An 11,869-nucleotide genomic window follows, 5' to 3' on the forward strand; every position below is an offset into this window, starting at 1 on the left:
ATTCAAAGAAAAAATGAAAACCTTGAAGATATACATTGAACCATAATAATGAAGGTTTCATAGAGGTCGGAAAAAAGTTAATTGGGAAACGAGTATAAAAGGCTGTACATTGAACAATTGAAGAAAATTAGAAAAAGGCCGAAATTTAAGCCTTTTGGTCTTTTGGATGTCTCATGGGCGGTGAAATCAGTGGCCAGTGGCCCATTCTAACACTACGCGCACACCATTTGTAATTTTTCCGAAAATTAAATATATCCCTAATTTCTCTGTAATTTTTATTTAATTTTGTATTTTTGACATTATAAAGATATGTTTCTATAATTGCAAAGATTATAGGAAAATGCTATACATAACATTAGGGTTACATATAAGCATTAAATATACTCTAGAAAACTATTTAAATTTGGGAAATCATGACAAAAAACATACTAATTACACTGTTTACGCGTATTTTTATCATAAATTCCTAAGTTTATGCAATTTTCAAAAATGTATTTAATGCTTATATTAGTCATTACCCAAGATTATATAGAGTATTTATGGAAGAAAAAAAAAATTATTGACCGCTATAAAGTTTTATTATTGAGAATTAATAACCACACGGTCCACACCGTAATAATCACATTAAATAAAAAAACTTCTTGATATATTGTTAATGTTTTCCACTTGTGATTATACCTTACCATACTTTTTGTACACATAATACGTCATCAATATAAGAAATTCTAAATTCTAAAATATTATTGTATCTTACCATATTTTGTACACATAATAAATTAATAATACATCATCTTAACATAAAAAAAATTCTAAAATCTTACTAGTAATTGTATCTTACATTCTTACCATATGTTGTATAAGTTGAACATAACATTTGGTAAATAATTTTCAGTTTGCACACATTTTATGTCAAATTAGTATTCAAGATTACACATTACAAAACTTACAAATAATTTCCAAGATACAAAATTTACAATTATAGTGTGATTGTCTGTTCAATTAACAAAGAGTTAATTAACATAAATTAATTAATCTTACATAAAATCCGACATTAATTAGCTTATGATAATAAGGTGTCACCCCCTAATTTCCAACCTGACCATGTGCACCACATGATTCCCAAAATTCTCTCCAAATTCCATAATTCCATTGAATTTACACTATATAATTAGCCTCAAATCTACTTCATTTCTTCTCCAAATTGGTTTAATTTCCTCGAATCACTTTCAAACCCAAATGATGACAACAAGTAGTAGTTCATCAACTACTACACTTGTTTTCTCCCTTTGCCTAGTAACATACTTCTTATCCTCCTACTCTACCGAGGCTGGATCACCCTCGGCTCTACGGACCGTCATACTCGCCCTCACCGGGCTCTCCCTAGTTTCAATATGCTTGATCGTGGTGGCGCGTACCACAATGGTTGCTTGGATCACTGTCCTTGTGTTATTAGCATTCTCGGGGAAACGTCGACGTGTTTTGGTACATGATGGGAGGAAGATCACTACTGATGTTGCAATGAACTTGATCAAAGTCATGTTTAAGGAACGCCAATTTCTTACTGTTATATGTGCTGCTGTTGTAAGTCTTTTGGCCATGGCTCAAGTAACAAGCAGAGTCTAAATAATTTTATACAAGCTATTAACAGGAAAATATAAAGCAAGTTTGTCATTTTAGAATAACTATGCTCTTTATATGTAACTGTGAGTTTTGTCATACCGAAAAAGATACATAATTTTTACAATGTATATTGATTAAATTTTGATCTAGAGATCTTAACTCTTTGGCAAGACCGTACAGTTGTCAATTCTCAATTATTACCACTAATCCTGATTTTTCGAGTGATACTAATACTAAAAAAAAAATTGTTGCACATAGTATGAAACAGAGGTAGTCATAATATTATTATGTAACTTTAGACCATTCAGTTGATGGATGGTTCCTTGAAAATGATTGCAAAACTACGCGTATTTAAAACTTGCAAAGTAGCACCAAGCTGAGGTCCAATGCAGGTGCGGATCAGGCCACTTAGGTTGTTCCTAGACAAATCCAAGTACACTAGAAAACTCTCTTAGGCCATGACAAAAACGCTTATGTTTGGCTAAACGAAGATAACATTGCGCCTTTGGTGCTAAAAAAATGCCAAGTATGAGTGAGGGTCAAGGGACATGTGGGGGCGGTGATGCTATTGCCAAAGTGCGAAGGCACACCACTACCTAGACATGAGGCATGTGTACAAGGAATGGGCACAAGGACAAAGCATAAAAACATTACATCCTTACAAAACATCTTATTTTGACAATTGAGGGTAACGTCTTAGCTTGGCTTAGGGCCAAGGCAAGGCAAGGCAAAGCAAGGCCAAGCGAAGCCAAGACACCTTAAGATATGATTACGAAAGATGTGCCAATGTATGAGATAATTCTAGGCACCAAGTAGGCATCTCAAGGTCCTTTGGGAACCCCGATAACAACTCGATGCATAATGTGGCTACGTCGGAAAATGTTCTCTAAATGTCAAAGTTGAAGATTATACACGAGATCGAGGCCTTCACAAAAATTTTGAGACCCAATGTTAAGGGATGAATATTGTTGAAGGGATGAATGTAGATAAATGGCTAAATTGACACATTAAATGCAAAGTGAATGGTTCCAATTATTCAGTTGGCCTCCCAGGTTCTCACGGGGTCCATGAAAAGCACACTGATCCTTTTTTTTTTGCCATGTCCGATAAAGCCGAGAAATGTCCAAAAACTAAAGGAATCCACGCTTACCAATTTTGAATAATTATCTTAAAATTGAATGGAATGCATGGGGTGTCCAAGTCATAAAAATTAATTTGGAACTATAAGAGTCCAAGTCCGATAAAGTCCGGTAATGAGTTTGGTTCATATAGGTGTTTGTTACTCAACACACCATTAGTCCATTATTGACTTAAAATGGCTGTTTACAATTGTTGTCTATACTAAACCATGACAATATAACTTCATCTCATGGTTAGCACCAAATCCAACAATAGTCATTATTGTGTGTGAGAAGGAAGGGTTGTTTGCATTAGTAATAGGGGCATTGTTTCATGCCCCTATCACCAATGAAACATGTTACGTGCTAGATTCGCTGGTTCATGTAAGCTTTCTATGAAATTAATAAATTTCTGTATCTAATTGCCTTTAATAAACATCAATATTACATACTCTTAATTTATGTGGAAATTACTAGACCCTGGGAATGGATATGGAAGATAATTGTGCACCCGAAACATGTGCCACATCTCTTAGATTAACTTGACAGGAAACTAATCTCATATTTAAGCACTATTAATTAATGGGAAGGATTTTAGACTATGGTTGAAAAAAATAACTGCTGACAGAATGCTGCTCTCTGCCTCAACTCTTCTGAGTCTTCCTTTTCTTCACTTTGTTTCAACTTTGATGACTTTGAGCTGCATTTGCCACAAGAAAACAGTAACATCACTACAGTTAGCTGTGCCGAATGTGACTTGTATCAATATTAGGCCCTGTTCACTTCACCTTATTTTTGCTGAACTGAAATTATTTTACTGATTTTTTATTATATTTCTTCTTTAAAGTTACTGATTTTTACTGAACTGAAATTATTTTTACTGCATATTATTATTTTAAGGTGAAGTGAACAGGACCTTAGTGCTCTCATTGTCAAAATCGATTGATACATATGGATGCAATATACAAACAGTTGATCCGAGGGATAGCAATTCAGACTCAGAAAATGTTTGCTTCATGCAAGTAAATAGACCATATGTATTATATCCTCCTATTAGCCACAGCAGAGATGTATGTTTTCAAGACCAATGTAGCTAGAATTCATAAATGCATACATACTACAGTTGTAGACTTGCAAAGCATTAAAGATCATGATATAAGATGACAACCATCATTCTTTATTCTTTTGATCTTCATTATTTCCTACTTTGACAGTGTAGTATTCGTCTTGCATTATTTTATATGAGTATTTTTTAGGTCTAATTGCTAATAGAATGGCTTCTTCAAGGCATAACTATTTCAACAAGAAACATGCCCAATGCCGAACTCCCACAACCTGAGAGACAAGAGAAGATCAGAAGACACCTCATAAGCAATGAAATACATTCTCTGAGATGGCCTCACTTTAACCTATATGAACATTAAGAGTGAATAAATGGCAAAACATTTTGGAAACTTGATTGCGCGGTAAGCCAGTAAGTAGTCAAAAAAGTGAAAAACCCAAAACATGACATTGTAGTCTAATCACCTGATAACATAATAGGAACGAGAAAATGGCAGCATATTAATCAAGCAAGTGAACAATAATAGACACCCTCTCTGGCCCAAGTATATAAACTAGAGTATAGTATGTACCTTTCTTTCTCTGGGATGGATGGGAGATCATCAATAGAACACATATCTTGAGATTGATCATCCTTAGTTTCCGAATATGGTACGTTAAACAAAAACGGAGACAGAAGTGGATCGGATGTTAAAGCATTCACATTTTCTGTGCCACCTTTTGCACTCAAGCCACCAGCCATTCTTCCAGCATAGAAGTTCCAGAATCCTGACTTATGAGACCTTCTCCGAGTCTGTAAATCACTGAAATATATTAGAAAACAGAACTAATGTTGAAGAAATATGATCAATAATAATACTATTTATCAAACAAGTGAACACTAGTAGTTAAGGAAACTATTTCAATACCTTGATAGAACTCATATGATGAGTTTTAAAATGCCCGACAACATCTTTTCCCAGATTCAGTGCACACACAGGGCAAACCTGAAAATCATAGGTATGGGATAAGTAACAAAGTAAAGAAGTGGTATTATTGACTTACTTTGTAGCATTGCACACCAACTACATATTCAAGACATAGTGCCTCGTAACAGATCACATGTGTTCGAAATTATATCGAAGAAAAAGTAGAATCAGCTGAAGTGCCACATTCTTCTTATACAGCTCAATTTAATAAAAAAACCTTAATAGATATACGTAGTGGTGCTAGGAATATTTTTTAAGATCCATGGACCTAATTCAATTCAATGGAATCTATAATTCATTCTTTAAAAAAAATCAAGGACAGAATGCATGTTTTAGGCACAAGAACTTTTAGTGAACGGAAGAATTCAACATATTTGGTACCTTGAACCGAATGACAAATGAAAGTTAACATTGGAACTAAAAACCTTACTTGATAATATGAGCAATGAGACATTCACAAAGTAGTCATAAATGTACTTCAAAATCACATTATAATGATTCTTGCTCAATGCTGAGCATTTCCAAATTCCAAAATGACATCACAACACAAACATTGTCTACCAATATAAATCTTCATTCATCATCAAGTAAAAAGGATATGAGTAACAGACAAGGATAAACATACACATACCGCATTCTTGACATCAAAGCAGTGTTCTCCTTGTAGATGATCACAAAGTGTAGTGAGTTCGATGTCGATATAACAGAATGGACAAGTGAAATAAGCCCTTGCATCATCCTTTACTTCTGAATCATCCAGCACTAATCTATTTCCTGTAAATTGGAAACACTATGAATCATTTCTTATACTTAGTATGATATTTTTTTTGGCAAGGGGACAACCAAACTTTACAAGTAGGGCCATTAAAAAAAACCACCCAAAAAGGTTGCTTTTAAACATCTGACCCCCTTTCCTCCAACTCCATGTTGGCTGCTTAAAGATCAATTCCTTGTGTAATTTAAGTACAATTAACTCAATTTCACTTACATTATTCCTTCTAAATTATGTGATTTAACAAAATCCAAATATATAAGGATAATCCAGGATAAAACAAAATCCTTTCAAAATAGGGGAAGAATAAAAATGAAGCATTAAAAAAGAGAATATGGTTAACATTAACAATCAAAATTTACAAAATTTGACAAGTAAGAAAGTTCATCTTCACAGAATTTCTAAAACAAACTCAATTATTAGCAAAAAAACTACAGTAACAAAATACCCAGATTTTGCATAATTCTGTAGAATTCCTGAAACACACTAATTATACATAATTTACTAGCAAACTTAACAAATTGCAATCCCAAAATTATGCAATATAATTCCTACACCCACTAAGTTACTCTTAGCAAGTTCAAACCCAAAAATTTGATAATTTCTAAATAAACTAATCATAACTACAAAGAAAGCAAATTTTACAAATTATAATCCCCAATTTGTAAAAATAAAAAAAAAATCAATACAGCCCACTAATTATACTACGAACATATAAGATTAACAAATCAAAATCCCAAAATTTGCAAAAGTTCAAGCTAACCAAAAAAAAACAGAACCTGAGCTGAGATGGGAAGAGAAATGCCTAGATGTATGAACTTTTGATGCCCATGAATCCATATCCATTGCTGCTTCTGCTTCTGCTTCTGCTTCTACTTCACCAGGAAAATGTGTCAGCATTTATCAATTAAAAAAAACAGTAAAAACTTCAACAATTTGGGATTTTTAAGGAGAGAATTTAGAAGGAAAAAATTAGAGAAATTAGAAAGAGAAAGAGAAAGAGAGGAAAAACCTTGTATTTTTGTTAAGTCTTTAAGCAGATGATGATGATGCATAAGTCCTCTTTCTCTCTCCTTTCTTCAACTGCTGCTGCTGTTCTGAGTCACTCACTCTTGGTTCTTGATCTCTTTTTCAATTGCTTTCTTTTTCATTCTCCTTTTGCCTCTTATAATAACAATACTTAAAAAAAAAAAATCAAAAATAAAAGTTGTGACACGAACGACGTTTCTTAGTGAAACGCTAAACATCGCCCGCAAATTTCCACATAAAGCCCACAAATTTGAAATAAAATGACATTTTTGCCCTCAACATCAAAAACACACTTTTATCTTAAAACACACTGTTATGGCTAATAAACGGGAAGTGGCGGCACCGGAGGCGGTTTCGCGGTGGAAGTAAACAAAGTCGCCGGATCGCGAAGGAGCCGTGGTGGCAGCGCCCCACCCAGGCGCCACAACCAAGGCTACTGGCGCCTGGCCAGGACGCCACCGCCACGGTGACGGCGCCTGGGCAAGACGCCGTGGCCACGATGGCGGCGTCCACTGAAGACGCCACCACCGTGGCTACGGCGTCCTGCCCAGGCGCCGCCACCGTGGCGGTGGCGTCCTGGCCAGGCGCCAGTAGCCTTTTTTTTTTCAAATTTTTTTAATTTTTTTTTTCAATTTTTTTTTCCTATTTTTTTTTTTAAAATGTATTTTGTTTTTTGGATTTTCTTTGCAATTTTTTTCTTTATTATGTTTTTGTTTCCTAAATTTTTTTTATTATTTTGGTTTTTTCTTTCTAATTTTGTTTATTTTTTGAATTTACTAAAGCATATTTTCAAAATAAATTAATATTTTTTTTTGTTTTTTTAAAATAAAAATTCAAATTTATCAAAATTCAAACAAAATAAAAAAAAAAAAAAAACCAAAACGAAAAAAAAAGATTTACAAAAAATATACCGAGGAGGTGGCGCCTGGCCAGGACGCCACCACCGTGGCTGGGGCGCCTGGCCAGGACGCCACTACCATGGTGGCGGCGTCCTGGCCAGGCGCCCCAGCCACGGTGGCGGCGTCCTGGCCAGGCGCCCCATCCACGGTGGCGGCGTCCCGGCCAGACGTTCGCCGCCAAAACTTGATTTTTAACCACTTCAGACCTCGTTTTTCGGCTACGACGGCGGCTCTTTGGTGTCCCTCGGCGATCCGGCGCTGTTCCACATTTTGGGTGAGACAAAATTTCGTTTTAGGTTAAAATTAGAACAAGGGCAAAGTTGTCAAAATTTTATAAATTGTGGGCTTTATGTAGAAAAACGCGGGCGATGTTTAACAAGTCCCTGCATTGTCACACTTACGAGTTACCAATGCATAATTTTATTTAGTACTGTACTTCATATTATTCAAAATTCTTGATAAATACAAAGTTGATATTTTAATAGTATATTTGTATAATCTATGTAATATATAAAGTTGATATTTTAATAGTTGGAAATTTTTAAGTGGACCATTTTACCCCTCTTCAAATAATTTATTACAATTAATAAAAAATTAAAATTTATTTAAAGTTTAATCTTAAGAAATAACTTTCATTTTTAACTGGTCCATAAATCTATGTAATGTATAAAGATAAGAGGTGTTTTTGGTTGGGAATTTTTGAGTGGACCATTTTACCCCTCTTCAAAAAATTTATTATAATTAATAAAGAATTAAAATTTATTCAAAGTTTAATCTTAAAAAATAACTTTTATTTTTAACTGGTCCATAAATCTATGTAATATATAAAAAGAAGAGGTGTTTTTGGTAGGGGATTTTTGAGTGGACCATTTTGCCCCTCTTCAAAAAATTTATTTTAATTAGTCAAAAATTAAAATTTATTTAAAGTTTAATCTTAAAAATAACTTTTATTTTTAATTGGTCCATAAATCTATGTAATATAGAAAGAGGAGGTGTTTTTGGTTGGGAATTTTTGAGTGGGCCATTTTACCCCTCTTTGAAAAATTTATTATAATTAATAAAAAATTAAATTTTATTTAAAGTTTAATCTTAAAAAAACAACTTTCATTTTTAACTATTTCATAAATTTACAATGATATTGTAGTTATTTAGTGATATAAATTTCATACTTAGTGTTTTAAAAGTTAGTAGTACGAATATTTATATTGTGCACATATTTTACAAGAATGTTTAATATAAATGATAGAAATATATTGAAACTTATTTTATAAGTATGTATAATTTAAATGATACATAAATACAATGAAATTATTTATTCTAATGCTTAAAAAAAATGTTTAACCCCGTGTAAAAGTAAAATCTACTCCCTCCGTCCCTAAAAGATCGACCCTTATGGGCAATTTTCACGGGTATTAAGAAAGTTAAATAAGAAGTAGTAAAAGTGCATTGAAAATACTCCATATGAGTTTATATGGGATTTGCAAAAAAATAGAGAGAAAGTAATAAAGTACATGTAAACACAAAATTTTACATGGGGAAGTTAATTTTGCACAAATATTGTTGCAAATTGGAGGTTATTTTATTGCAAATGGGATGATCATTTTGGGCTACATTTTGGCCATAAGGGTCGAACTTTTGGGGACGGATGAAGTAGGATTTTTTTTGCATGGTATTCTTTTTTAGCTCATCCCTTAAATGGATTTTTACATCTACTAATCATAAACAATACGAAGTAATAAGTTATATCAACATGCCATTTATGCAAATAAGTAAAGTATAAAGATAACTTTATGTGCGCCTCTAAACTTGTACAATTAAAGTTAACTGTAATTATAATATAAAGTTAAATAGTTGCAATCCAAAATTTCCAAAAAATCAATATTTTCTCCATTTTATTAGTTGATACGAGTACATTTTAATTTGGACATTATTCAAATACGAAGTATATCACATCAATTTTAATAATTTTTGTTTATTGATTAATTATAAATATGGAGTACTTCGTACTAAATTATTGATGTTTAAAACATATTTGTACAAAGTACATTGACAAAGGACTTGTTCTCTTTACCTGAAACAAGGAGATCTGATCTTATTTTTAAAAGGTCTAATTTGATCTGATTTAATAATTTAACTAAATTTTGACCGCATTTTAATACTAATCTATAAAGAAAAACATTATCAAAATGGATCTGGTTAGATTCGTCTCATTATGAACTTTTTAAATATGTAATTTTCATAATTTTATGTAATACGCAATTAACGGTATTTAGCAATAAGTAAATGATGATTAAAAGTTCTGATCTGAATGTTTCTCGTCTGGTCTGGTCTGATCTGAATTTATTACTCCCACCGTCCTTTATCTATATGCCTACTTTTCTTTTTTGGGGGTTTCAAAATTACATGTCTATTTTTATTTAATGAATGTACTTTTTGACAATATTTCCTCTTTTTGATGAGTTGTCATTATTTTTATTTTATTTTATTTTTTTGTACTTTTAACATCATTTTTCAACACTTTCTCTCTCCATCTCTTCAATAATTACCAATTATCTTTTCATTCTTTCTATCTCTCTCTAACCCCACATGCATACTTGTATTTCCCAATCATGGCTTTTAAGGAATCTCTAAGTTCCTTAATTTCCGTGTCAAATAAGAAGTAGGCACGTAGATAAGGGATCGAGGGAGTAAAGAATAAGTAATAAGTACCTGAAATAAGTTGAAGAGAACATGTCTATAGTCTCGTATCCTTAAATAAACATGTCAAATACAAAGCAGTTATGTTAAAAAAAAAGGGTAATGATATATGTAGTCCTTAAAGCTATATATAAGCATTAAATATACTTCTTAAAATTGAATTAAGATGAGAATTCATAATAAAATTACGTACAAATTGGTGTAATTAATATTAATTTATCTTTAATATTTCCTTTTTTAGCTTTTTATACATAACTCTAAGGACTATATTTATCATTTAAAAAAAAAACAAAAATAGAGCATATGGAAAGCTTTTACTTTCCACTAGAAAACAACAAAATGGTGAAAAGTTTTCTATGGATAAGTGACACGTGGAATAATATAATTAAATTGGAGAAAAGGAGAGAGAAAAATAAATAAAGAAGTGATATGATGTCATTGGCTTATATTTATTGCAGGCGTCCAATCAGAACTCAAGGAGTCCATGTCACTCACTCCTGTGCTTTTGTCAAGTTTCTTTCATCCTTTTTCACTATTTCTTCTCCTACTTTTCATACTTCTTCAACCTCAACTTGGAAAGTTGTCCTCCCCATTTGAGTTGATGATAATTAATTCTATTGTTACACTATAATTAACATACTTAAATTTATCATATATGCATTAGTTTGACCTTATAAGAAGTATATATTTATACTTCATTAAAAAGTTGACATGATGAAACTTTATATTAATATACTTACCTATTTATAAACATGTTTCATGATAATAATTATTTTTAATACGATGCTAATATATTATAGTCAAAGTTAATATACGAATAGTAAAAAAAAAAGTCCAACGTGACAAACCGGGTGGATGTGGTATAAGCTCATTTGTTTTATTATTTGTTTGGTTGTACATAGATAGTGAGGTAATCAAAATTTAGATCAAATCAGGTCAGACCTAAGCATTAAAGTCTATGTTCAAACGCGCATAATAATGTCGAGCTTGTCAGCCTTTTTCTAGACCGAGCTCAGATTTTGAACTACAATTGTGCTTATAGGGTTGTTGAAACCTGCACTTTTATCAGACCATACCAGATCAGAACATTATTAATCATCTATAAAATTAGAAAGTTGCATTATATTGACTTAGAGATTTAAAAGGGTCATAAAATTTTCATGTATTCTTTCTAGTGTTTTGCATTATTTTAAATCTTTCTACTAGTATTTCTTAAAGTTATCTTTCTAAAATTCTTTTAATCGTACATATCTATCGCAAATGAGTAGAACATAGAAAAATTACTTGTAGAGGTAATATTTCAATTTTTACTAAACATGTCATATATAATCACTAATCAAAGATATAGAAAAAAAGTTTATGCAACATAATCTTCAACACAATACCCATTAAAAGTTGCTTTAATAAGATTGGGACATTTTGCTTGTCATGCACGTTCAAGGGAAAAAGAGAATCTTTAGTACTGTATTTCTTTTCTGAATGGAAACTCAAAGACAAGATGGAGTTCACACTTTTTGCGTCTCAATTAATTGTACTTAAATAGTCTGTTACCTAATTAATCTTGATTAAAGTTGAGTCGTGTTCACCTAAGAAAAGGAATTTTAATATTTAATTTCAACTAAACAAAAAAGGGTTTTGAATATTTTATGTCTAATATAAACTTTTTATACCATACAAGAATTAAAGCAGGACAAATTAAGACAG

General features: G+C 32.0%; 1 protein-coding gene across 4 annotated transcripts; it reads right to left on the minus strand.

Moving 5' to 3' along the window:
• Positions 1 to 3,136: 3,136 nt before the first annotated feature.
• On the minus strand, positions 3,137 to 7,032 carry LOC110727569 (protein DEHYDRATION-INDUCED 19 homolog 5-like). 4 transcript variants are annotated; one of them, XM_021907138.1, is made up of 6 exons: positions 6,553 to 7,032; positions 6,320 to 6,406; positions 5,400 to 5,542; positions 4,709 to 4,786; positions 4,373 to 4,593; positions 3,137 to 3,438 (listed from the first exon to the last, which is right to left on the minus strand). In XM_021907138.1, the coding sequence occupies exons 1-6, from the start codon at positions 6,593 to 6,595 to the stop codon at positions 3,333 to 3,335; spliced, it is 678 nt and encodes a 225-aa protein (XP_021762830.1). In that variant the 5' UTR covers positions 6,596 to 7,032; the 3' UTR covers positions 3,137 to 3,332. The 4 variants fall into 4 exon arrangements, with proteins under 4 accessions (XP_021762830.1, XP_021762828.1, XP_021762827.1 ...); XM_021907136.1 differs by having other exon boundaries at positions 6,320 to 6,412; XM_021907135.1 differs by having other exon boundaries at positions 6,320 to 6,415.
• Positions 7,033 to 11,869: the final 4,837 nt, after the last annotated feature.

The sequence above is a fragment of the Chenopodium quinoa genome, unplaced genomic scaffold (genome assembly GCF_001683475.1).
Source record: "Chenopodium quinoa cultivar QQ74 unplaced genomic scaffold, ASM168347v1, whole genome shotgun sequence".
In the NCBI taxonomy this organism is placed as follows: domain Eukaryota; kingdom Viridiplantae; phylum Streptophyta; class Magnoliopsida; order Caryophyllales; family Amaranthaceae; genus Chenopodium; species Chenopodium quinoa.

Coding starts and splice junctions, on each gene's coding strand:
- LOC110727569 (XM_021907135.1), bottom strand. CDS start 6,595: ATGCATCATCATCATCTGCTTAAAGACTTAACAAAAATACAAG. Junction 6,416..6,552: donor AGACTTAACAAAAATACAAG/GTTTTTCCTCTC, acceptor TTCCTGGTGAAG/TAGAAGCAGAAGCAGAAGCA. Junction 4,594..4,708: donor ATCATATGAGTTCTATCAAG/GTATTGAAATAG, acceptor AGTGATTTACAG/ACTCGGAGAAGGTCTCATAA.